Here is a 25984-nt window from a genome sequence, read left to right on the forward strand (position 1 = left end):
GAAGACCACACACCTACATATCTGGGTCTGTGTAGAAGAAGACATCTCAATGAATACAAATGTATCAGATTTCCATGTAGTCACTCATAAGCACATCCAGAGAGAGCTTGCCCCAGGTGTACGTCTTGGACTTCATCATGTGGGTGACCTTGCAGATGTACTCCTCAACACTCTGGGGTGTGAACGCCACACTTGGTCAGGAGGAACTTCCAGCCCTGCTCTAAAGCCAGATCTGTGACGGGCGTCAGGCATCACCACCCCGTTCTTTAGTAGATCGATGCTGATGTCTGAAGGGTGGAAGCCACTCACATGACCGATCAGAGCGTTCGGCTCCCCATACTTGCCAGGGTTGCGACCATACACCTTAACCAATGGGGAAGCTAAGAATAGGAAAAGACACCCAAATATATTAGGGAGGGAAAAAACGATGACAAAATACTAACTTTCGATTTAATGTCATAATAACATTTGATAAATCGACAGACTTTTGTTTGCATTAAAAGCTTACATTCAGTGGCGATTTTAGACCCTTTTTAGGGGGTGCTCAAGCACCCCTAAATTTCATCTCAGCACCCCTAAAAATAATAATTAAAAAATAAAAATTATTATAGTTTATTATCATTTGATGCTGGTAGTTGAAAGGCTCATACTTAGTTTTTTCATTCAATAGTTTGCATAAGAATACATAAATGTATTAATTGTTATCCAGTGAAATTAGGGATTTACATTAGCAAGGGGTTTTAGCACTTTTGCAAGGCACTGTATTTATGTCACATTCTCATTGGGGGCTGAGCACCCCTAAAGGTCTGATCCTAAAATCGCCCCTGCTTACATTCCTTGGCGAAGCCGGCTCCCACGACGCACAAGAAAACACAGAGCATAACAATTCTTCATCGTTCTAGAAGTCCAAAAGTTTTCAAAAAGTGTGGATAAACAATGTTTTGACGACAAACAAATAACAAACCGACGTCGCAAAATATGAGTTGGTTGAAATCGAAAGAACAGATGTACAACACCTCCCCATAAAAATGATAGCCAATGAAAATTGCTGGCTATGCAGGACTGTGCTTAACATGTTTCTACGCAGGATTCCTTTCTGGCACAGAGACACCTACGGACACCTACGTCCTTTACATTCCACATTTGTTTTCAAAAGCAAAAACGTTTGATTAACGAATATTGATTAATACAGCCTATGTAAAGTATGTATAAAAATCAAATCAAAGTTAATCTGGTCCGATTAGGCTAAATTTGAATTCTCCTCGTCCATTTTGTTCTTAGAGGATCTGCAAGGAATGGAGAAAATGCTCAAATCCAGGTTTGCACAGCTGATTGTGGCATATCTAGAAGAACTCAGAATATGTAATTGCTGCTAAAGTACCTCTTGGCAGTACTTCACATAATAAAGACACTTGAAACAGATATTTGCTAATATTTATAAAAACATGTTTTCATAATGGAAGGGGTGTAGAATGATGGCAGTTATTAGCATTTTAAAAAGTGGATATGTGGAAAGGGGATGGTGTTTGAAAATCTTCAGAATGCCTACACACACACACAAATACGATATAAATTGAAGTTGGAACATAACTGAGTAACTCATTACAACATCAGCTCCTACCGTTATTTGATTATACACGATATATACTTTAGTTCAGAAAATAAGGTTCCTCTACAAAATTATGTGAATCATAACACCACCATTGTTTGAGAGGTTTATTCAGTAGAAAACACAAAGTATGTCATGTCTTAAGACAACAGCTATAAATGGGATCCTACAGTGATCAAATACACCTGGTCATTACTCTACTATGACAAAATTAATCTCTTCAGGTTACAAAAACACGAAAAGAAAATATTTATATATACAGATTTTTAATTGCTCTCAGTGATCTGTTTAATGTGATATCTGGTAATTTACATTGAGTGTTTGCAGATATTACTTAATGATAAAATGGAAATTATACTAGAACACCCCAAAACATACAAGAAATCCCCCTTTAAACCCTTCATAGAACTCTCATTTTATTGGAAGTACTGAATATCCTTGAAAAACAGAGACAGAAAACTAGAATGAAAGCTCATGTTGAATAGTGGACTAAAGTCATTTCAGTTCCGGTTTAAGTAATGTGGATTATGTTGCCCCCAATTGTGCTGAAAAATAACCCTGAGGGAAAAAAGATACATACGGTATTTTATGTATATTCATGCACCAAATTAAATGTTATATTTTATACAAAGTGTACAAACAACAAAGTGGAAAACATACCTGGAAGTCCCGCCAGTTGGCTCCACCCAGTTACATATCTGGCTCTGAAAAACAAGAATATGCACTTTTATTTTTGAAAATATAGGCTACGCAAGGTCAGTAACATGCTCATGCATGTAATATAATTGTAAAAATCCAAGTAACACAAGTATACCAAAAAATATAACTATTTTCAGTAATAATTACATATTTCCATATAAACACGGCTAAGGTAAATTAGTGATTTTAACGTCATACTACGTCATACTATGAGATTACTGTTTTAACGTCAGACTATGAGATTACTGTCATCTAAAATTACTTACCCCACATATAGTCTTGTTCCTTGGTCAGGTGGCGCACTTTGCAGATGAACTTGTCCTCCTCTTGAGGTGTGAAGTCCACACTCTTGGTCAGGTGGAACTTCCATCCCTTCTCGAAGGCCAGGTCAGTCTGCTTGGCATTAGGGATCTCCACCCCATTCCTCATGAGCTGGATGCTGATGTCAGGAGGGTGGAAGCCACTCACGTGACAGATCAGAGTGTTTGGTGTCCCATATTTGCCAGGGTTGTGGCCATACACCTGAACCTTTGGTGGAGCTGAGGAAAGAGGAAAGAGAGAAAGATTATTATTTGACGGATGTTACTTTTCTTCGCAGTAACACAGAGCGAGACACCATTTTAAGATGGCGCGCCGCGCGATCATTGCAACGACCAATTCTATGAAATCGAAAGTTAAACTGAAAGGGGAATTCCAAGCAGCCAATGCAAAAAGAAAGACATTGCATGATGTTAATAAACATAAAAAAACATATAATGAGTTTTGAGTGGCTAAAGTAAAACAACATTTTGTCTGGGCTATATAGAAGTGGCCATATGCACTCAATTCGATAGGCTATTAGATCAACATAGTTTATATTGTTAGTGATTTCTAACAATATAAATGTATTTATATTGCTCAACAAACGTTAATACTTTTTTATATAAACTATTAATATAATCATGACTATAGTTATAGCTACTTGTCGACATTAAAATCATTTCCGTGATAGTTGGTTTAGTCGTATGCATCGTTGTAATATTCATTATCATTATCAAATGTACGCTGCTGTAAAGCACTTCATTATATTTTAAAATATACAATACCATAGTTAATTGCAATTTAAACTAGGCTAAACAAGGCTAAGTTTACCAAAAAGCCTACATTGAAGTCTAACACAAATTACTTACATTCTTTGGACTCCACGGTGGAGAAAATGAGAAAGATGACCGCGAAAGAAAAAGCCGCCTTCATTTTTGGTCGAATGTGTTCAATTGTTTGATCAGCTTATTAAGACAACTGTCAGTATGTATGTTCCAACAATAAATAAAGTGAAACCAACGGAGGACCGAATAAAGTACACAATGTAACTCCGCCCCTTCACCTTTTTAGTAGCCAATCAAAAACTGTTGTTAAGTAGAAAGCATTTGTACAGGTTGATGATACAGGAGGATAAATATGCTTTGGAAAATCCCTAGACTTCCTCAGGTGATGAACAGACACAAACTGTGCATGGCAATAATCAAAAATTTAGGTTAGGCTACAGTTTCACTTTTTTAAATTGCAGAACATTTCATAATACAAATTACTAGGATTAGGCCAGAACAGGGTCAATGTGACGCAACATAGGCCTATTGAATTTCTACAAGAAAGTGAACTAATTTTAATAGCTTTATTGTTACCATTTGAATATAGCCATTCAATTGACAGGCAAGAGATGACATGCCACTAGCATAATATTAAGTGGAATTTTTATTTTCAGTTGACAAAGGGAATTGTGTGTAGCCTGTAACTGAATAAACGCCTGAAAATCCATGGATGAGGAATATGACATAATTTGGAAACATAAATAGCCGACGAGTTTATAATAGCCTATAGCCTCATGCTTGAGACAGCGCTATCTAGCAAGACCAATATTCCAAATGTATTTGATGTGACTCGTCCACTTTATATGTATGCTATTGTAGAAGAATGAATAACATTAAATACAAATCCTTCATAACATATACAGACATGCTAAATGAAAGACACTGTTGATCACGCTTTCGTTGACGTTGGCGCTCCTGAACACCCCCCTAAACGAATCACTAACGCAGCGACGGAAAAGCCTACTCGCTTTACAGACGTTTGCGGAAACAGACTTGCAAGGCCCAAAACAGATATCATTAAACTAAAGTCTCCATCATCTAGATTATATTCCTTATTGTTGCGAGTACAAGATGACGACTGAAAAATACCCCAGATCTTCAATTGAAGACGATTTCAACTATGGCACAAACGTTGCAACCGCAAGTGTGCAAATCCGAATGGGTAAACAGGAGTATTTTTTATTTTGGCTAACACGTTAGCACTAGCTAGCTACCTAGATAGCTGGGTACGTAGTTGCTAGCCTAGCATTATGTAGCAATGTTAACACAATCTGGATTGTAGAATGAATAGAAACACAAGTCATATCATTTCTTTCCTGTGTTTTGGAAACATACTTACCAAATAATGTTGGTTAAGTCAGTACCTCTATCTGTCATGGCATACAGACGTTTGCTGTGACAGTGATGGCCTAGATCTGCCTACACCATATTAGCCTCCTAAACTCATAATTGTTTATTTGAATTTGTACAGATTTTTTGCGCAAGGTGTACAGCATCCTGTCTCTGCAGATCATTCTGACCACTGCAACATCTGCCCTCTTTATGTTCTGTGACACCATCAAGGATTTTGTCCATGCAAGGTAAGCTTTTACTAGACACAGAATCATACAGAAACTGAATAGGAAACGGTTGGCAAACATGTACGGTTTAGAGTTGTTGCCTATTTGTGTAATTCATTTACATGGACTTTGCCCTCTCAGTCCCGCGGTGGTGTTGGTATCAGCAATCGGCTCTCTAGTTCTGCTCGTGGCCTTGGCGGTGTACCGACACAAGCACCCAGTCAACCTTTACCTGTTATTCACATTTGTAAGTGTATTTTCAAGATTAAATCCAATGCCGTATTAGCCACACATTACTCCATCTTATTCTTAAAGTGATAACGTGCATGCTATACTGAAAGCAAAAGTTTAAACAAGGTTTCTTTTTTAGACCCTGTTGGAAGCAATCTCTGTTGCAACGGCTGGTGAGTTCTTTTTGAATCTGTAAACAGAACACATTGCCACCACATTCCTAAATCTGTCTGCCAATTAAGTCATATGACTGGAGTCAGAACTTGATGCCCCTCTTGATTGAATCCTCTCTTTGTGAACACTGGTAACCTAATGAATTGCTGATGGAATATGTACTTTTCCCCTACAGTGACCTTCTATGAGTATGCCATAGTGCTTCAGGCCTTCTTCCTCACCACGGCTGTATTCCTGGGACTGACTGCATACACCTTCCAGTCTAAGAGGGACTTCAGCAAACTGGGAGCTGGGTATGGTTCCTCTCTAACTAGATAGACCTGTTAAGAAGTTGCAACTAACCATATTAACATCCTATGGGAAAACCATGACCTGGTAACATATATGTAGACCGTTACTTTCTTTCTGAGATTTTCTAAGGGTGAACCAAACATTTTGTTTCAGATTGTTTGCCTGCCTGTGGATTCTGATCATTGCGAGTTTTATGAGGGTGAGTTCATCCCCCTTTACCATGTCTTTGAAACTTTTTGAACATTGTCCTTACTCCGGGTCAAGGTCAAGGTAATGGCCTGTTGTGAACCAGCCTGATTGATCATGAGTTAACGTAGGACTTGTCTTCTCTCTAACCGTCACTGGATCTGACCCACTCCTCTCCCTCCGTCGTCAGCTCTTCTTCAACAACGACACCACGGAGCTGGTGTTTGCCGGTGCCGGGGCTCTGCTGTTCTGCGGCTTCATCATCTATGACACCCATCTCCTGATGCACCAGCTGTCCCCCGAGGAGCACATCCTAGCCTCCATCAACCTCTACTTGGACATCGTCAACCTCTTCCTGCACATCCTGCGGATCCTGGACTCCATGAAGAAGAACTGAGGCTGCACAGCGCCCTCTGCTGGTGTGAGGGAGTTATTACAAGGGAATCTGTCAGATATGCCCTTGATGAATGCTGTAGAACAGGTGATTGTCAGTCATTTTGATCCATGTTTAACCCTATAATACATTAACACCAGGCTGTTTTCAATCATGGGATTGTGGAAATGAAATAGTACTTACTTTTTTTCCCTGTTTTATTATTTTGAATGTGATATATTGTTTAATGTTGGTAACTGGAGATGAACTATATTAATCTAATCACATCACAGTTCTTCAACCTTAGCTTGACTCTTGTCATGCTGGTATTTTTCTGAATGATTTTAAACACAAAAGTCTGTCAGGCACAATATGTTTAGGAGATGTTGACGAGTAATGAGTATTCCAGGTCATAAATAGTACCAGTCCACAGGGAAAACGTGTGAGGTACTATTACAATTATTTTGAATATAACAACAGAGCATCATTTGGGACCAAATAATGTTATAAGAAGATTGTTGTAAAGATATTTAAGTGTTTACTGTGTATAGTAACAAGAGTTTATAGCCGGAAGGAATCTCAAGGATTAAATGAGAGTTGTTTATGTTGAGATACAGCTTCATGTAAATAATTTACAAAGGGATTTTTCTTGTTTCTGTTTCATGTCTCTGATTAATTTATTAACAAGACCGCAAGTGCAATACAGTTGTAATGTGAATCAATCATTCAATGTCAATCATTAACATGTTTGCTGTTGATTAAATTAAAGTTAAATGTAATGAGTTGCATTATTATGTATGTATCCTTTATATAAAAGTAGGATACCCACTTTTTAATGGCCAAACTTAGTTATGATGTACAGGTAGTGATTGCATATGAACCACTGACCAACTAGCTCATGATCCATGTATATGTTCATCTTTCTGATGTTCTGGTGGAATGAAGCAGTCTGAGATCATTGACTATATCTGGATGTCTTTGGAGCTCCTGTTTCAATGCTGCAGGAATGTCCAGTCGATGGTAGTGTTCAAATCTCACCAGGCTTCTGATCAACATCAAGCAGGAATCTAGAAGAGAGTAAACTAGGACAGAACAAACGAAACAATACATTTAGAATTCCTGGATGTCACGTGAGCAGGTTTTTGAAAATGAAAGTATGGGATGACAAATATGAGGCTGTGTGTGTGTTTTATCAAGACTAGGGGGTTTCCACAGCATTACATACTTCATTTGCTAGGATGGAATAACAATTATGTCTGGTAAGTGGAAAATTGTTCATCCATCCTCGATGACCTTATCTGTGGAAATATATTAGCAACTATACCCATGTTGTGAGGTTGATGATCTCACCTGGGTTGTTTATGATCACGCTTAGATAAGCAGGGTCGCCATCTTCATCATATTCTGTGGGAATTGGCATGTGAACCTCTTTTAAATTCGTCAAAAGTTTTGCACCATTGCGAGTGTCCCTGAAAACCCAAGGATGTGCTGTCGATGACAAACGAAACAACTCTTAAAGGCTAACATACCTGACGATTTATAGGCTAATAAACTATAAGCTTTGTGATAGAAAGACGTGTTAAAAAGTTTGAACTCAAGAACAATCCAATTCAAACACAGATTTTTATAAGTGAACACAGACTAGGCTACTCACTGAGAAAAGTGTCCATCCTTAATAACGCACCCGGTCGTATGTCTCCATACGACACTGGAACCCCATCAAAGTCCAGCCACCAGGCTCTGGCATCATTGCGTGATTTATTGATGAATCCAACAAAGGTTGGAATATCAGAATTCAGAGATTTTAACTCGAATTCATTTTGGTTAACTTCCTGCTCTGCCATGATGACGCGAGTGACACGAACTCACGAAGATGCTATTCAAAAAGGTTTCACACGAGGGCGGTGTTGTTTAATGTTGTTGAAGCAACTTTAACCTGTAATTTTCTGGCGGCCAGATGTGCGGTACATGTTGCTCACATATCACATCACTGTCATTGACAAAAGGGTAAAATAATAATTTTCGAAAATATTGGAGGCATGACCATTTTCATGAAGGTTAAAGAGAGGTCGGCCTATGTTAGCCTATTATAAAACAGTCTTGCATGAGATTCTGCTTAAATATGCTGTGAGCTTTTGAATTGAGGGAAATATCCTCCAAAATAAATTATCTCTCCATTTCCTTACTAGAGTAGGGTATTCCTTGAAAATGCAATATATTGTCAATGATGATTGAAAAGACGTCCCTCAAATTAATAAATGTAAATGGAGCAAGTGATAGATCCGATATGCGTGAAAGTACATATTCTAAGAGCTTAGTTTTCTTAGAGAATATGGTATCCTAGAAAGTGCTATCATAAGAGATAAAAGTAGGTAGCCTGGTGGTCTTAAGTCCTGTGAGTTGGAGCATCTTTAATTCACGTGTCAGGGTTTAGGCCCGCTGGGGAGGGTGGGGGGAGGGTGGCTTCACAATGCCAGCATGCTTGCCTATAGGCTCTCTACATGTGCATAGACCTACCCTACCCAAGACAGAACAGACGTTTGGTATCCCACAACTTCCCCCACCATGGACAGACAAAAAATGGTGAAATCCACTTAAAATTCCAGTGTGGTTGGTATTCTTGTGGAGGACACTGGGAGATTCTTGGGTGGTGACAGCAAGCCTTTGAAGTCTGTGCTTTTTGTTTCTTGAGAAACTGCAGCCCCTGTGTGGTTGAGAGAGCAATCCGAAGCAGTTGCTGTACAAAACAATTTTACATTTCAAGTAATGGAAATGATCATAAAAAATCATTTCAAATCAAGCCTCATTTTGTTATTTTGATTTTACTAGTTCTATCCTAAAAAAAAGTAATGAAAGGCTTTCATTTATTTATTGAGTGTCTTTTAGAAGGTTGTTTCACTCAAAGCAATACGCACTAATCTATGAATCCATCACTTATCTATCAAGATCCAAAAACACTGTTTATTTAATAAACATTGAAATTATGAGGCAAAATTCTCATATTTTATTAATATATTATTTTATTGTAGATGAGGCCCATTTCACTGGATTGAGACTTGACCCTACTCAAGCCCAACCCCAGCCTTGGGTTCGGGAGGCCAAGAGACTTGAATCATATCAGGCCCTCTCCAATGTCTACTCAGTTAACTGGCTGGGCCCACTGAAACATAAGAACACTTTCATGTTGTTCTTTTCATAAGTCGTTTATCCCTCCCCTTCGCCTTTTTATTCCCTTTTTAATTTGCAGAGCCTTTATCTTCGACATATTTTCCGTTGTGTGTGATGGCCCAGCGGGGATCCTCTCTGATGTCGGTAGGCAGCTTTTCGGGGCGTACCGTGGGAGGTTTGGGGTTCTCTGATGTTGGTTTGGCACCTACTACACCAGGTTTCTTCTGAGGGATGAGAGGTGTGTGTGTGTGTTTGTGTGTGTTTGGAGTGAGGAGTGGGTGTTCACTAATCCACAGACATTGTAGATGTAAACACACACACCCACACACATACACGCACACACACAAACTGCCACCACCATCACTACCACTACCAAACTGAAGCTATAATGCTAAGCACTTCTACAAGGTGCTATGTTTCTTGCAGACTATGAGCTTATCGCTTAACCACTGCAAAGATCATTAGCGGCGATAAAAGCCCAGCCACACGCACATGCTCATAAACACACCCACCGTTTGTTCACATTATTAACTAAAGGAAACCAGGAGGTAGATTCATTTTCTTCAAAACGTTTAATATGATTCTATTGTGGATTGGGCATGTCATATTGTTCCAAGCACAGCATGGGGAAGTTGTGTTTTGCTACCTAAGCCCTTAGAGAAGGGTTAGACCACGTCTTCCACTCCTTGCAGAGCATAGAGCCTCTGTCGTCAGCAAAATGAAAGGCTCCATATTCTTGCTTCCAGTGCAGAGTAGCCAACAACTGCCGCTTGTCTCACCTCCACCCATGCGCACAGCTCAGCCCATCGCCATCACTCCACATCCATCACAAGTCCCACTATATTTTTCCCCAACATGCCCACGTATAGGTCGGGACATGTAGCGTTCCAACCCGTTCCAGCTTTGATGTTGTGTTTGGGTGCCGGCTGGCTCACCCCTCCTCACGGCCCTGTTGTGATGTAACCGGGCCGGCGGTATGGCTACAATGGGCATGGCGAGCCCAAAGGCTTTTGTTGGTGGGGTGGGTGGGGATTAACCAAGCTGGTACAGGGGCTGGGCTTCCATCTCTGAGGCTGACTCCTGGAGCCCTCTCTGCAGCTTTGGCTGGACCCTCCTCACCCTTTGATTACAGGAGCAGAAAGTTGTTGTTCCAACAATGGATTACTCCTCCCCTGCGGCCCCCGCGAGAGCCACGAGGCCGAATACCAACGCACCCCGCCTGCCGCCGAGCATCGCACAGATGCCAAGACAAAAACAAGCCAGGGTGTCTGGCACCAGGATTGGCTAATGGCTTTTTAAATGGTGGCCTTGTTGGCTTATTCATAAGCAATTCAACAACCACAAGACCACAAAATGATAGTCCCTATTTGCTGTCTCTTTGATAAGTAGGTAATGTATGGCCATCAGGAGAGGGAACCAACATTCCATGCTTCTTTATATTGTGTTGTTTTCCTGTCTGCATTTATGTAGCTACCCTTTAAGGTAAACATGTAACCACAACCTCTTACTAATCACTTGGAAGATTTCTTTAGTCTCAGTTGACTGATTCAGACTCAGAGGAGCCATCAGTGATAACACGGAAATGTCTAGCAGATCACAAGCTGAAGAAAACGAAACGTTGTGCCAGTTTGGAAGTGCATTAGAACAGAATGGAATCAAATAAGTGCCCCAAAGTCCTAAGAAGTCTTGTGTTGCATTTAGCCTTTTCAGCAGTACCATAAGGATCTAGGACAGCCAGTCTTCAGTTGCAGATATCTGGCAGAAAACATACACACTCCGGTATACACAGATATTGGGCTGGACTGCTAATCTACAGCTACAGAGTTCATAAGCTACTGGTCCACAGAGGTTGTGAGCTGTTACCCCACAGCTGTAGAGCTACTGACCTACAGCTCTGTGGGACTTGGACAGCCTCAAACACAGGTTGCCTTTTTCTCTCCCTGGAGCTCTCCTCAGCCCAGAGACCAGATGGGGGGTTATGAAAACATCGTCCCAGGAATGACAAGGGGAAAAAACACCGGACAGAGGGCTGCAGGCCGTTTCCTTGGTCACCGCCGCCATCCCATTTTTGCCAGCACATATTTGAGATTCCTGGGCCTGTTTTGTTATTGTTTTATTCCTCCGTGAAGAGTGACCCAAGGAGGCCGAGGGATGCCGCCGCACACGGGGAAGAAGGGAAGGAGGTGGTCTCGTTTACGTGCTGCGCAGCAGTAAAAATAAGCACCCTGCATGGCTGTTTATTTTCGCCTGTCTTCCCTGCCCACCGTATGTGTGTGTATGAATGTATGTGTGTGTGTGTGTGTGTGTGCCTGGGTGCGTGTATGTGTGTGTTTGGATATGTGTGTGTCCTGTGGAAACATGGCTGATTGGGCAGCCCTGGAGTCAAGCTGAGGTTAATTGCTATAATGGGAGCAATCAGATCGGTGTCTGGCTCTGTGTTGCTACCCCCCGGCTTTGCCTCATGTACAGACACACCTCGACGTTAGGTCGTTCTGCCCTCCATCAAAGACTAGATCTAGACACCTAGAGCATGCAACATCTGTGTGTTTTCAACACTTGGGGAGGTGTTCCAAATGAAAGATACACTGATGGTGCTGCAGCATTCAAACCGTGGAAGTTAGAGTTTGCGGGGTGGGAGCAAAATATAGATCAAACCCTCCGTCTCATTCACAACCCTTCACTTATGACAGTGGTCCACTCTGCCCCCCAACTGTCCATTGCAAGTTCACAGTTCAGCCAGTCAACAGGAGCCATGTGAACCTGTCGCTATGCAGCGGTCTTGGGGAGGGGCTTTCATCCAGCCTGGACCCACTATTGGAAGACAGGGAAGAGACAGGCTCAGTATTGGCCAGCCAGCACCAGTCAGGCTCTGGAAGCAGAGGGCTATCCAGCCTGCCAGGAGTACAGAGAATAAGCTCATTAGTAACAGCAGGTGGGTTCAACCGTTAACTTTATAGAGTTGTTAGCTCAACTCCAAAATTCCTCTTCGATGACTTCCCAAAGACCCTTCGTTAAAAGGCTGTTCTACAGTACCGTGCAATTCAAGTAAAGTATAGACAATTATTAATCATGCTCTATTTTGCATTACACTTTTTGAGTTTTCTTTTATGAGTGGGAACAAGCACCAAAAAAGCGAATCATTTTGTGGGTGGACAGGTATGTGATATTTTGAGCGCACTTTTGCTGTTCTTGAATAACTTCTCTCCAGGATCCCAAATCTCAGTGTGCATCATGTTGTTCAAATAATCAAGTCAGGCTGACAAAAATAATCTGACATCTGATTCTGAGACCCCAGTTTCCTCGACTGGCCTCTAGGAATCCTGAAACAACATCCCAGAAGGTTTTTGTGGAACTCAACAGCCAAATTAAAACAGGGCCTCCTTGCCACCACGGTGAAGGCCTTTGTTTGCATTATTTCCCAGTTCTTAGCGCTGGCAATTAAGATCACATGTCAGGAAGTGGACACGCACACCCACTGATTCCTGTGCGTGTGTGTTTCAGGGTGCCGTGGACGTGCCAGCTTGGCGTGTTGACATCTGAGAGTCTGGGCTCTGGTGAGAGAGCAGGACGATTCCAGGACCTGCTGCAGTCACACCCCCCCCCCCCCCCCCCCCCTCCCCTTCACCAGGAGCACCGGGGTCGTAAAACACGAGCCCCCCCTTTTCAACGCTGCTTACCACCTCCTCGTCCCCAGGAGGAAATGATGAAGCCAGCGTTGAGGGGGGTAGAGGACATGAACGTGCTGTGGGTTTTAATGTGGGATTGGCACGGTGGAGACAATACCAAGGGCATGTAACCTGGGAATATGAAAATGGCTTGAAGCCCTTTTTGTTTGGTTTTACCGTGAACTCATGTGTACTACACACAGCAAATGCATGTCGTCTTTGTTCATGGCCAGTTTACGAGACACAGATGTAGGCCTGGGCTACTTGGCACCCAGTTTGGACATAAACGTTATTTAGTCAAGGACTTAATCTATATCCTGGAAACTGGCCTCAGGGTTTTTCAACGAGGTTCACAATCTCTGATAAAAAAGAAGCTCTGATTGTTGACAGTGTTAATATTCTTGATGTTCATCTTTTTAAATCCTACTGTGTGATGTCATTGCCCAATTATGACCCACGTCAGGACGAGGAAACATGTCATGTCATGAGGAGAGTGAAAGGATCAAGTCTTTCCGCTGTGCCATAATCCCTCGCCTTGAACCAATATCCGACTAGCATCGCCCATTCTCCTCAAGATAGGCATCCCCTCCCTGGAAATGTGGTTTGGGTTAATAGGACTGAGACTGAGCCTAAAACCACATGTAGACTTTAAGGAATGGGGATTTACCCCTGCACACTCAGCTTGGAGTTTCTGTAATGATGGTTGGTTTGTCGTCTACACACAGGAATAATATTCCATACATGGTGAACTACATTTACATGTTTGTTAATCTGTCTGAAGATTACCATTTGAAACAGACTTTTACAGTGACAATTATGGATCAATTGCTATGGGCTCTGATTCTATGGTCTTTGCTCATGTGTCCATTCTTTCTAAGATTGTCATTGCAATCTGCACTAAATGTGTGAAACAATTTTATATTTGATTATTCATGGACGATCAAAACAAATCTGGCATTTACAGTCATTTATTTTAATAATACATTACATACATAGAAATTGTCGATTACTTTCAGTTGACGATATATTAGGCAGTTCATGTGCTGTGTTATAATGTTACAAACAATATCAAAAACGCTACGAGATTGTTTAAGAGAGACAAAATATTTGTTGTCGATCCCAAGTTTATCATATTATTTATACCAAACTACAAGATAAATATTCAAACACAAAAAGTGGTTCACAGAAAATGGGGTGAAGCTAGTGTAAAAATCAGCTGGTACATTATGCTTTTGAGATACATTTTCATCGAGGAATGAAAAACCTGAACGGGGTCAACATAGCTATCAAGTGGAATGGTGAAGGACCTAGAAGATCGATGCCTGACCGTGAGACACAGTATTTCTTTCCTCTGTCCATCGGATTTGAACAGCAAAGCATCAGTCACGTAAGGAAATCAGTGATGGACTTACACCCAGGACGTGTCCTTATTTTCATCTCGTCTCCATGTCTGTGTCCTCAATGGCTATTCTGCAACTATCTATTTAGGGTGTGATTTATTTGGCAGGATATTTTCATATGGATAGAATGACTTTCTTTGGCTTTCTTCCCCACTTCTCTCACTTATCCCAGCTGACTGATGTGACAGAACAAAAATCAAAGAATCCCCCTAAGAGCGTCTCTCAACCGACCTATCGTTTTAAAATCTAAGGATAAACTCTACCATCTACGATCATGGACAGCGAATACACACAAACAGAAAGACAAACTGCTTTCCAAGATGGTGGAATGTGCCGTGTGCCCTTCCCTGACAGGCACACCCGCCTCCGTTCAGGGCACGGAGGGCTTGAGGGCAACGCGCAGATCAGACACCACGGATCATCCGCCATCACAGAACAATAACTCGAGTGTGAGTCACCCCTCTCAGGTATTCAGGACTGCGCCTCCTCAAGGTGAATAGACACTGTATTGACACGGACTGACAACACCCACACAGACTTCCTCCACAGACAATGAGGCATCTGAAAGGAACTCTTTTGAAGGATGGCCAGGTGAAATAAAAAGCGGAAATAAAAACAAACAGAAAAGCCCCAACCAAAGAATTCCCAGAAGACGGAGAATGGAGCAGGAGAGTGTTGTGTGATGGAGCGAGGCTGGGAGCAGCTGGCCGAATGTGTTCTGGCCCAGGAGAGGGTAGTTTGGGGGGGGGGGGGGGTGGTAGACTGGGTAAGTAGCCAGATAGTAGTGGTGGTGGGGTCTAAACCCCAAATTTTAGTTATGCTACCGCAGAGGGGTGTGGGTGGGTGAGTGGGGGCGGGGAAGGGCAGGGGGGGGGGCCCACTCACACCACATAGTTGGTCTCGGCTGGGCGGCTGGACTCTACCACGTCCTTCGCCTCCTTGGCAGACGACCCCTGCTGCTTGTGTTTAGGGCCTGAAAGTTGATGGCCGTTTGCGGCAGCCCCTCGGGACCCTGAAATAGAGAGAGACAGACAGACAGACAGAGAGAGAGACAGAGAGACACACAAAGAGAGAGAGAGAGGCAGAGGGAGAGAGAGAGAGGGAGATAGACAGAAAAAGACAGAAAGAAGAGAAGGAAGCCGAGGGAAAAGAGACATTCAAATTATTATTTTTTCTAAAGTTGTCCTACACTGAGAGGACTGAGGCAAAGACTCAATCCCAGTCCTGTTTTCCCTGCCCTTGTTTACAATACCCTGTTGTGCTTTGAACCCAAATGAAACACTAATGACCGCTAATGACATGAAAACCAAACAAACAGTGAATAAGTGGGCTATTCGTTTCCCTCAAATACATCCCACTCTAGCCCAGTCAGTCATTTCCTAATTGTGCGGTTTGATGTTTTCCACAGAATAAGGCCCGAAGCGCAGAGCAGGGAGGATGTGAAGCTAACCATGCTGGCATCTATTCATTTGTGTCTCCATGAGCCAGAACCAGCTTTCTGGGGTGTTGTGTTACAGTGGCTTACATGTGCTCATCAACTTACAGGTGGCAGCTAACAGGCCAGGCTTGGAAAAAAGGTTTTGGTGGTTTAGTGCGGGTGGGGCTTGGTGTGTGTGTGTGTGTGTGTGTGTAGAGGAGCTGAGGGGCGAGGGGGTGGAGGGTATTGGAAAGGGGCTTTGTGGAGCGATCATGTTTCACACTCACTCTTGTTGCAGTGGCGTCCATGCCAGCCATCCTTGCACTGACACTTGTTGGGCTCCACACAGGTCCCGTGTGTACCGCAGCTGGGCTCGCACACAGCTGCACCAACACACACACGCAAATCCATATAAACACACACACAGAGTAGCACATGCATGCCACACAAACACTCACAATGAAGTGAGTATTCTCCAATTGCCTAACTTGAGTGCACTTCCAACATCCCTCCATGTCATACGACTACTGGAAATGTCCTACATAAGAGCCCTACTGACGTAGTGATAACCAAAAGGCAGTGGCAGTCTTACCCTTGGAGCACAGATCGCCATGGAAACCCTTGCTGCATTTGCATTTGTTTCTCCCGGTGCACTTCCCTCCGTTTCTGCAGGACTGGCGACATTTACCTGGAGAAATGGCGACAGGACACCAGGACATACCAGGATACTACATTTACATTACATTTAGTCATTTAACAGACGCTATTATCCAGAGCGACTTACAGTAGGTACAGGGACATTCCCCCGAGGCAAGTAGGGCCCAAGGACACTTTATTTTGCACGGCCGGGAATCGTACCGGCAACCTTATGATTACTATCCCGATTCCCTAACCGCTCAGCCACCTGACTCCCCCACACACCTTACTAACTAACTAGCAAACCTGCTCACTTCCAGGTCACAGGGCCTGACTGACCCTTCTGCACCAACACCGTCCTTAAAAACCACTCCCACTGTTCCCCTTCCAAGATACCAAGAGAGGGATCCCATTTCAATACAACACCAATCCCAACGTTACGCTGTGACTGTCAAGTAGCAGAAATCCATTATCTTGGGTGTGGAAGGCATGGGATGATGAAATGACTAAAAGGGTGTCTTTTGGAGCACTTTGTGGGTTGTTGCGTCAAACGAGCAATAACATCACTGTAGACTCCAGGGTCTCCAGGGGCCCCCAGACAACGGAGGTAACAAACGGACGAAGAAAATGACAGCGGAGGTGTAAAAAGGAAATTCAACACCTTTCAAAAGCAGAGTCCTGGCGTGAGTGGATTGATCTAAGAGATTGTGTTCTACCTGCATATTTGATCAACACCTACTGGATTTCAACAGGGCCTTTGTTCTCAAACGTATCAATGAAATTCATATCCGTGGAAAGGGACAATAGAGGAAAGCTACTTCACAAAAAGAGCAACTTCACAAAGCCCATAACTGCTCCTCTTTTTTTTCCTTTTCAAAGCACGTTTCAACTTCACAGAGGCGTCATGCGATATCACTTACGTCCGGGCTTTATTTTTGAAAAGCGCTTTTTTGATATGGCTGTATGATCAAATATCAGATGTGGAGCTTTACATTGTGGGGTGCAACTTTGAACCAGCGATGCATCACAAGAGAGCGAGAGAGAGAAGGAGAGAGCGAGAGAGCGAGAGAGCGATAGAGCAAGAGAGCAAGAGAGAGAGAGAGAGAGAGAGAGAGAGAGAGAGAGAGAGAGAGAGAGAGAGAGAGAGAGAGAGAGAGAGAGAGAAAGATGCAGTTTAGATCCCCTTTGAGCTGTGGCACTTTATGACACACCAGGATACAAGCTGGAAGGAACCTAATGAATAGACTTGGTTGGTTACTGACTCACTTGAGGACACGTACAAGGTCATAACTTACATCCCCGAAATGTGACATCATAACCACGTAACCAGAATGTTCTAAAAACGAAAGCCATTAACGTCAAGCACGACCCCAAAACAGAACACGTGGAGCCCCGTCAGTGACATTGGCATGGGAGTGTGTTGTTAACCGTTACTTTGCGTAAACAGCAGTTGGTGCTGGGAGAGGCAGCTGCTTCCTCTGCCCACAGCGGCGTTAGAATCTCATGACATCACTTGTTTACCCTGCACAGGGCTCCGCCACAGTTGCCATCAGAGTGACAGCACACTTAAGGCTTCATTTGGGATGTGTGTGGGTTTTTTTTTTTTTGGGGGGGGGGGGGGGGGGGGGGGGGGGAGGAGGAGGTGATGTCACCATCACATCGAGGTGACAATATGAGAGGAGTGCTTCTCTCAGACTGTACAGAAGAGGGGACACCAAGAGGGAACGATGGAGGGATGGATGGAGACATGGAGGGATGGAGGGATGGAGGGATGGGGCGACAAGGCGAAGGAGGCACTCACTGAGCTCACAGCGCGTCCCCTCGTAGCCGGCAGGACAGATGCATTTCCCTGGGTGGAAACAGGTCCCTCCGTTTAAACACGTGGTGCTGCAGTTGGCTGTGAAGGGGGTTACAAACTGTTTTATCTGCATGAAGTACCTTTATCGTACCTTTATGTATGTTGCAGAGAGAGAGAGAGAGAGAATTCGATTGGTCTGATCAACAGGAATGAGGATTGTCTGCTTTTAGGTGAGACTGTACCTTTGTCACAGCTGTCTCCGTAGTAACCAGGGGGGCAGATACACACCCCCGGACTCATACACAGGCCACCGTTCAGACACCTTGGGGAGCACAGAGCTGGGGGGGAGAGAGAGAGAGAGAGATGGAAGGCAAGAAAGGAAAAGGAAATGCAAAGCATTAAGGAGACAAGTCATCGAAGGTTTAACACAAGCATTTTCCCCATTAAACTGTGTAAACAACTAAGGCTTTGTTTTGATGTTGTCCATTTGAACTGTGCTTGTGAGAATGAGCACGTGCAACTGTAGGTGCTGAACTTCATGGCGTTGTGATCACACCCGAGTGACTGTGCGCCAACCCTTTGCTGCCATGCAGAGCTCGTCACACGCACAATGTCACACGCAACTACAAAGAAAAGGGAACCCAACCAGTGGCATTCTGATCTAGGTGTCTCGCATACTGCAGTACAGAGGTATAAGACAGCCAAAAGTGTTTTTCCAGCTCGGCCTGGATAGCTGTCGAAACCCATTCTTTAACGCTGCAAATAGATTAAAAACATATGCTTGTGCCACCCAACCTGGTCGGTCATTATTCTTTTTTCAGTCTGGAAAAAAGAAAACCTCTAAAATACATTTGCCCTTTATTGAAGTAGTCTGCATGTACCAGACGCACAGTGCTATGTAATTTTCATCCGTTTTTTTTTAACCTTAAGCCAAAGTGAAACCATAACAGCATAACCTTTGCACATCCACTAATACTTTCAAGTGCATTGTGGGTATTGCATTGTTTAGGGTCTCGTGTCATACTATACACCGCTTTCAAAAGATACTTTTCTTTTTGTTGAAACAATCAATGTACGCTCAATGTGGGGGTGCTCTTTAAAGATGAAGTGAGAACAGACTTTTGGGTGTTCACACAGCGTGGCTTTAGTAACCTGGTGGTCTGGTATGATTTTAGTATGACAGTACCTTTCTCACAGTGTGGGCCATAGAAACCATCCTGGCACTCACACACTTGCCTCTCGTTGCAGAAGCCTCCATTGCGACAGCCCCCGGGACACTTGGCTTTGGAGAGAGAAAGAGGGAGAAAGATGAGGCATGTATAAAGTCTTCCTTGCCCCCTCCCTCTTTACACCATCCATAGCCTGCTGTTTCCAATGACCACTTCATGTGCACACAGACATTCCAATCAAATGGCACTGAGAAGCCATAACAGGGTAGGTTCAAGGCAGTGAATACCAGCTTTTCACAAAACAATTTTGAGGGAAGTCTTTGAGGTGGGAACGTCATGTCAACAGCCCTGTCAAACACTTTGCAGCCTTTCCTGGATCGGAGAGCCATCGCCGTGTGAGGAATCCTTTCTTCTAAATACTGTCTCCAAAGGCCATGTGGCTTATAGTCACAATAAAAGCCTGACTCCTGGTAGGAGACAACGTCGAAGACGGCTGCAGACTTTGTTTTTCCGGCAATTTCCTCTGCGTCAACCAACAAGAGTGCTGTCCAGTGGATTTGCAACAGATGACCAGTTGCCTTTGGCGTTTCCATAAAGGAAATAAAATGTGTTATCAGGCAAAGCGCCTGTCTCGTTTGCTTATGAGACAACCAATGTCTGGAGAGGGGTTCTGGTTTGAGTTTGCTAAGGATTACATTGGAAATCGTGATACCATTACCTCTAAGCAGGCAAGCTTGACAAATGTTCAACTAACTTTTAAAAATGATCAAATCATGATCCTGTCTTATGGTCCATTCCCTCATTACCATACGGAGCACGGAAGACAAAGAATGCATTGCGGCCTTTGTTTTGGTATATTGGTATACAATCGCTAAACGTTCAGGTTTCGTAAGCGACACCACATTCTATGGAGAAGATCATGTGGCTTAACTGCCACTCTTGGAAGTCTGGTCGTTACTGTGCTTCCTGTAACCGATATCAAGTGCCCTTAGCTAGTATTATTCCCTGCTACTGTTGCTGCCCTCAAGTCAGAGTTTGTGAGGCGTTGGACAGCTGTCACTGAGATATGCTGTGCCTGAGAACCCGCTTCCTGTGTTGAAAGCATTGGGGGCCGGAAGGATCAGTGGGTCTCTGATGTACACATGCCAGGGTCAGGCTTTGTGTGTGAGAGAGAGAGAGAGAGAGAGAGAGAGAGAGAGAGAGAGAGAGAGAGAGAGAGAGAGAGAGAGAGAGAGAGAGAGAGAGAGAGAGAGAGAGGAGGTGGAAAAGGGTGGGTGTGCACTATACACAGTGCATGTGTTTCTCTCTCTGTAGAGTTCCAGCTATCTATTTACATACAGTAAATAGTTGTGGTAAATGTGTGTGAGTGTGTGTGTGTGTGAGCCCATGTGATACCAGGCAAGGTTCATGCAGAGTCCATTTCTTCCCATGGCTGCAGCTGGTTGCATTTGCATGACATCACAACCCAGCAATGGCCTTTGTGCCGGCCACTGATTGGCAGGTCGCATCACTCTCTCCCCTCGGTCACAAAGCAGCCCCAGTGCCCCCCGACTTTAATGGAGATTAGCCCCGCCCCCCATCTTCAATGGAGATTAGCCCCGCCCCCGGCTTCAATGGCGATTAGCCCCGCCCCCGGCTTCAATGGAGATTAGCCCCGCCCCCCGGCTTCAGTGGAGATTAGCCCCGCTTTGACCAGGAGCAGAGCCTGCGGGGCCTGCTCTGCTGGTACATTCCATCACCAGCAACAGCGGCGGCAGCAGCAGCAGCGAGGCACAGATGGACCTCCGGATCAGATCCAATTACTCTTCCCTCCAGTGATGGGGGCCTGACCTCGTAGTCTGGGCACATGTGCTCTCCCATCCATGTATCTGTGACATACATCCTGCTCCTCTGCTCCCGCCACCACGGCTAAGTGGACGCAGGCCAAGACTGGTTTTCATTGAATGCTGCATTCTGGGATTCCTTCTCCTAGCAGGTATCGTCAAAGTGAGCTTTTTAGCCAGAGGAGATCGTATGAACACATGGGTGCATGTGCTGGTGATAGGTCGTCTCGGTGTGTGCTCATCTGTCTTTCCATTTTCTTTCCCGTCTCTTACCTCTCTGGCAGGTTTTGAAGAATATGGCGTTGTGCGGTGTTCTCAGGATGGTGTTCCCGCCCGCGTCCATGACCAGGATGGTCACCTCGAAGGCTGCTACACCGTCCTGGTCGCCAAGGCAGGGGAAACCAACCTGCACCACTGGAAGACACACACGCACACACCAAATGCAGTGTCACCTCATATTCTACTCTGTCGTTAATCCGTGCAGGGAAAGCCACTGGACCTAAAGTAAGGATCCCCGCTGTGTCTGAACAGACACTGTCCACTGCTCACCTGAGGGCTTCCGCGGCACCGAGCCCAGCAGAGGAACGTTGACGGTGGGGTTGTCCATGATGTCTTTGTCCATGGAGCGCAGGGTCTGGAACTCGTAGAAGTACTCGGCCTGCAACGCACCCCGGTAGTGGAGATGTCACAGGAGTCAGAACAGAACCTTCCAAGAACCGATCTAAAAGAATGGCCGTTGAGACGCTTTTCATGTCAGTGTTGAGGAACAAAACGTCTGTGGCCCCGATCCAGTGAACCAAGCACTACTGGGCATCACAACCCAACCCTGGAAAAAACCCCAGCCGTAAAACACTGCGTAAAATCTACTGATCTTCCTGAAGCTGTGGTTGTGGGCCAAACTTCCACTGTGGGCCTTTATCATGGGCCAAAAACACTGGAGGTAAGGCTGTAAATTTGGTCATGCTACTTAAATCACAACAACAACCCAGCCCAAGTGAATGGACCGGAGGGCTAGTGTTGGTGCGAGGTGTTTGTGAGTGTGGGTATGTGTGTGTCGGTAGGCCCAGCGGTGTGACAGAACAAGTGTATTCCCCTTCACAACCATGTGGCTCCTCACCTTAAATAATGTCTTTCCCCTTTGAAAATAACACACTTTTCAGATGATAGAGGCAGCATGGCACAACACAAACAAAAAGGCCTGAGAAAGAGATGAAAGCTCCCCAAAAAAGAGGGAGAGGCAGCGATTTTCCTCTCTGCGCATTATTTCCCAACGTAAGAGCATGGCCGTTTGATGAAGGGAAAAGTACACAAGCCGTGTGGAGAACCCGCCTAATCCTGCAGCTGAATGGTAATAACCAACACAGATAACTCTCGCGGCCAGCCTTTTATGCCACCGGCCTTTGTTCTTAAGCCTTGGCGGCTGCCTTTGAAGTGTGGGGGTAACAGAGCCCAGGAAGGAGAAGGGCCCTCTCTCTCTCTCCCTCTCTCTCTCTCATTTGCCGCCCGACATGCCATTTGCGGATTCTGATCTCAGTATGTGTGTGTGTGTGTGTGGACACAGCATTAGTTAGTCCCAGCTTCAACGCATCAGGAAATGGGATACAAATATGTTGCCTCATCTGTAATTTGTCAAATGCAATCTCATCTGTAATTTGTGGCAGTGACACCCTGAGATGATCTCATGGGAAACAACTCATTAAAGTGCCTTGAAATAAAGTTAAGCACCTCAATGAATGCCTACTTTCTTTAAGTCTCCGCAAAAGGGCTTTCCTTGTCCTTTTAACGTCATGCTAGATTACTCTACTTCTTACAGGACCTCAATTTACCTCCACCATATCCTCATCACCATCAAATATCACTGTTCCTCGCATGCCGATACATGGTATGTGTGTGTGTGTGTGTGTGTGTGTGTGTGTGTGTGTGTGTGTGTGTGTGTGTGTTTGTCAAGCTGTTGAGAAGAAGCCATTTTGATAATGAGTGAAAGGGGCTGCATGACCTCCCAGTGAGATGTGAGGTCATGCATCTCTGACCTGTTTACAATGTTGCACGTGGCCCCTGGGATTCCATAAAGAGCCCCCTCATGTGGCAGAGGAGCATGGAGGAAGGGATACATGTCCCCTGTGTACCATTTCCAAATACTATCCTTAAATGCATCTCTAAAAGTGCAAGGTTAAGCTAATGATTTGTATATCTCAAAATATTCTTCTATAATATGTGCTGTACTGAATTTATACAAACCTTTTATCAAGTCTTGACATTTTAGCAGGTTGTAATTTTTAGTTTGGCGGGTGATAAGGGTTGCGTCAATGAGTTAGGGTAGGCCTACTTTGCAGTTATTCAGCATGAGATCTGGAAATTAATATACTGCATGGTGTGAGTTTCAGATATTTTTGCTACTGTTAATGTCAGACCTGTTACTCATAACCAAGATTTTGAACAAGCAATAACACCATACAGACAGCTATCGCAAATGGAGCATTCCCCCTCCAATAAAGCGCGGGTTCTGGCACGCGTCTGAGAATTTGACCAATGTTTTCAATGCGCAGATGGGCCAGATGTTTGGCACATGCCTGAAGAGGCGGCCTTGCTGCAGCTTTGCACTTTGATCCGTGGCGGCAGGTCTACGACACCAAGATGTAAAATACCGCAAGAGATGGGAATTTGAATATTAAGAAGGATACTTCTGGTCGTCTAAAAAAAAAGTCTGTTCTACTACTGTTCGCGTATCAAGACCAAAACAATAACTTGATTATGATCACTTTCAAGCAAAAGCGAGCAATTTTTTATTAATAAATGTTCCACATTCTGGGTGAAGTAATATGGAACCCTAAATAGGCTACTATGCGAAATATATTTATTAGCTCATGCAGTATAGCCTACAGACTCATTTAGACATTTTATTCAATATTTCAATTAATATTGTTATAAGTAGGTTAATTAACATGATATACATAATAAACAACAAATTCGTCGTTTTTGTAAGAACATTGCCCCGATTTGCTATGGACGATATAGGCTACCACCTGAGTTGCTATTTTACGTTACAAAATAGTCTAGCACACATATCGAAATATTACAAGCTACTAGACTATCCTACCTGCTCCGTAGCTTGCCAGGTGAAGTTCACGTGGTGGATATTGACAGGTATTGCGGGCATTCTTTGCTGTGCCTTTCTGAAGTCGTGTGTGAATGGGGCCATTTTCCCCTCCGACACGATCAAAATATCTTCTTCAAACCCTGTGAAAAAATGTGTTTCTAAACGATCTTACATGAAAATGCTTGTATTGCACAATGCTTCAAACTTACTAAAATCTAAAGTTATCGTCCAACTTTTATGAATGCGCAAATGAAAAGTAACCTATATGCATTTTCTTGCACTGACATTCTCTTATATTTGTTAATTGCAAAAGTACACTATTTACCAATTAGGATCCTGGCTTGGTTGGCATCAATCCACATGTACAAACTTCCTTGATCTTGTGCAGCTTTGGCAATCAAACCACCCAAAAGTAAAACAAAACAGGTTTTGATGGGGGAGAGAAAAGCAGGTGTCACAGTCACCATTCTGAGCAGCTTCACAACCAATATCGAAAAGAAAAATGGCTCTCGCTCCTTCGTAGCCTATGAAGTTCTGTGGTGTGCACTGTACTCAGCAGCCTTCTTAATTGATAGACTGAAGAGCCTGTGCCTCGTCACAAGGTACTTGTACACACCGGCAGTGCAGGGAGGGGTTATGACCACTGGGTGGCAGAGTGAGAAGGAAACACGATCTTGACAAGTCTACATCACTCATTGTTATGGTAAAAAAAGTTTGATTTATCAAACCAGCAAAAGTTTATATTAACTAGTTAGTAGTCTACTGTGCACTAAAACTGGGACACAGTCACTTTGCACTGGTGAAATGTTACCCTTATGGAAATCAGGTAAATATCACTTCAGGCTTTATCAAAGAGGAAAACGTGATGAAAAACACGTCCTAATTAGCCTACATAGCATAGTGACTATCAGACAAATTTGAAGCCTCCCTATCAAAACAATAGAGACCATCTAATGCAATTGTTCAATTCAAAACGGTAGAATGTGAAGGGGAGAGGAGACGGGATGAGTGGAGAGGGGGATGGGGTCGGCTGGGGCCTGGGGCCTGGGGGAAGGAAAGACGAATCATCCTCCTGTGTGGTCTGCTGTCAATGGGTCTGTCTCATAAGGTTCATAGGCTTTCAAAGATAAACTTTGCTGGAAGTCACATGTGTGGTTGAAAGGTGTATTACTATTATGTGGCAGACCACTTGAAAACGATGGCTGTAGAGTCCACTGGTGGCCTATGGGGAAACTAGAGAATATGCATTTATTTTCATATAATTTTTCAGAGATGATTAAATTGATTAAGAATTAAGTTTGGAATAAGAATGCAATATACAGATACAGGTCTACAATACAAACAAAAAGCTTAATACATGATAAAACGAAAATGAAGTTAATAGAATACAAATGTTTAATACCATACAATTGTTTAAACGTGGGCCCAGATGTTAGATTTAGATATTTGAGACTTTCTTGAATGAGAGTTTGCTCCACAATTACCTCGATTTACTTGGAAAATATTTGATTCGGTAAACAAAATACAAGAATATAATGACTTCATTCTCCAAACCATGAATT

The 25984-nt window shown here is 43.6% G+C and overlaps 5 protein-coding genes across 5 annotated transcripts; 1 reads left to right on the forward strand and 4 right to left on the reverse strand.

Annotated features, from left to right (window-relative positions):
* Positions 1-79: 79 nt before the first annotated feature.
* On the reverse strand, positions 80-1041 carry LOC124469457 (beta-2-microglobulin-like). Its single transcript, XM_047022772.1, is given in 3 exon segments — positions 80-246; positions 248-380; positions 833-1041. Coding segments are annotated over 3 exon segments (264 nt in total). The 5' UTR covers positions 882-1041; the 3' UTR covers positions 80-164.
* Positions 1042-1702: 661 nt separating this feature from the next.
* On the reverse strand, positions 1703-3634 carry LOC124469309 (beta-2-microglobulin-like). The gene is made up of 4 exons (XM_047022491.1): positions 3478-3634; positions 2575-2847; positions 2270-2313; positions 1703-2167 (listed from the first exon to the last, which is right to left on the reverse strand). The coding sequence occupies exons 1-3, from the start codon at positions 3539-3541 to the stop codon at positions 2300-2302; spliced, it is 351 nt and encodes a 116-aa protein (XP_046878447.1). The 5' UTR covers positions 3542-3634; the 3' UTR covers positions 1703-2167; positions 2270-2299.
* A 750-nt stretch (positions 3635-4384) lies between these two features.
* On the forward strand, positions 4385-6718 carry tmbim4 (transmembrane BAX inhibitor motif containing 4). Its single transcript, XM_047022490.1, has 7 exons — positions 4385-4597; positions 4907-5015; positions 5136-5241; positions 5365-5398; positions 5575-5692; positions 5844-5889; positions 6067-6718. The coding sequence occupies exons 1-7, from the start codon at positions 4507-4509 to the stop codon at positions 6271-6273; spliced, it is 711 nt and encodes a 236-aa protein (XP_046878446.1). The 5' UTR covers positions 4385-4506; the 3' UTR covers positions 6274-6718.
* Positions 6719-6845: 127 nt separating this feature from the next.
* Positions 6846-8133, reverse strand: vhll (von Hippel-Lindau tumor suppressor like). The gene is made up of 3 exons (XM_047023266.1): positions 7904-8133; positions 7600-7737; positions 6846-7331 (listed from the first exon to the last, which is right to left on the reverse strand). Exons 1-3 carry the CDS (start codon positions 8091-8093, stop codon positions 7165-7167), a joined length of 495 nt encoding a protein of 164 aa, XP_046879222.1. The 5' UTR covers positions 8094-8133; the 3' UTR covers positions 6846-7164.
* Positions 8134-14034: 5901 nt separating this feature from the next.
* Positions 14035-24994, reverse strand: wif1 (wnt inhibitory factor 1). Its single transcript, XM_047022489.1, has 10 exons — positions 24748-24994; positions 24423-24562; positions 21875-21983; positions 21599-21739; positions 19520-19615; positions 18576-18671; positions 18337-18432; positions 16492-16587; positions 16187-16282; positions 14035-15494 (listed from the first exon to the last, which is right to left on the reverse strand). Exons 1-10 carry the CDS (start codon positions 24887-24889, stop codon positions 15364-15366), a joined length of 1143 nt encoding a protein of 380 aa, XP_046878445.1. The 5' UTR covers positions 24890-24994; the 3' UTR covers positions 14035-15363.
* Between the last annotated feature and the right edge of the window lie 990 nt (positions 24995-25984).

Source organism: Hypomesus transpacificus, chromosome 7 (assembly GCF_021917145.1).
Source record: "Hypomesus transpacificus isolate Combined female chromosome 7, fHypTra1, whole genome shotgun sequence".
In the NCBI taxonomy this organism is placed as follows: domain Eukaryota; kingdom Metazoa; phylum Chordata; class Actinopteri; order Osmeriformes; family Osmeridae; genus Hypomesus; species Hypomesus transpacificus.

Coding starts and splice junctions, on each gene's coding strand:
- vhll (XM_047023266.1), bottom strand. CDS start 8,093: ATGGCAGAGCAGGAAGTTAACCAAAATGAATTCGAGTTAAAATCTCTG. Junction 7,738..7,903: donor AAGGATGGACACTTTTCTCA/GTGAGTAGCCTA, acceptor TGTCATCGACAG/CACATCCTTGGGTTTTCAGG. Junction 7,332..7,599: donor CGTGATCATAAACAACCCAG/GTGAGATCATCA, acceptor GTTCTGTCCTAG/TTTACTCTCTTCTAGATTCC.
- LOC124469309 (XM_047022491.1), bottom strand. CDS start 3,541: ATGAAGGCGGCTTTTTCTTTCGCGGTCATCTTTCTCATTTTCTCCACC. Junction 2,848..3,477: donor CACCGTGGAGTCCAAAGAAT/GTAAGTAATTTG, acceptor CTCTTTCCTCAG/CTCCACCAAAGGTTCAGGTG.
- wif1 (XM_047022489.1), bottom strand. CDS start 24,889: ATGGTGACTGTGACACCTGCTTTTCTCTCCCCCATCAAAACCTGTTTT. Junction 19,616..21,598: donor CTTCAAAACCTGCCAGAGAG/GTAAGAGACGGG, acceptor CTCTCTCCAAAG/CCAAGTGTCCCGGGGGCTGT. Junction 15,495..16,186: donor TGGACGCCACTGCAACAAGA/GTGAGTGTGAAA, acceptor TCTCTATTTCAG/GGTCCCGAGGGGCTGCCGCA.
- tmbim4 (XM_047022490.1), top strand. CDS start 4,507: ATGACGACTGAAAAATACCCCAGATCTTCAATTGAAGACGATTTCAAC. Junction 5,399..5,574: donor AATCTCTGTTGCAACGGCTG/GTGAGTTCTTTT, acceptor TTTCCCCTACAG/TGACCTTCTATGAGTATGCC. Junction 5,890..6,066: donor TCATTGCGAGTTTTATGAGG/GTGAGTTCATCC, acceptor CTCCGTCGTCAG/CTCTTCTTCAACAACGACAC.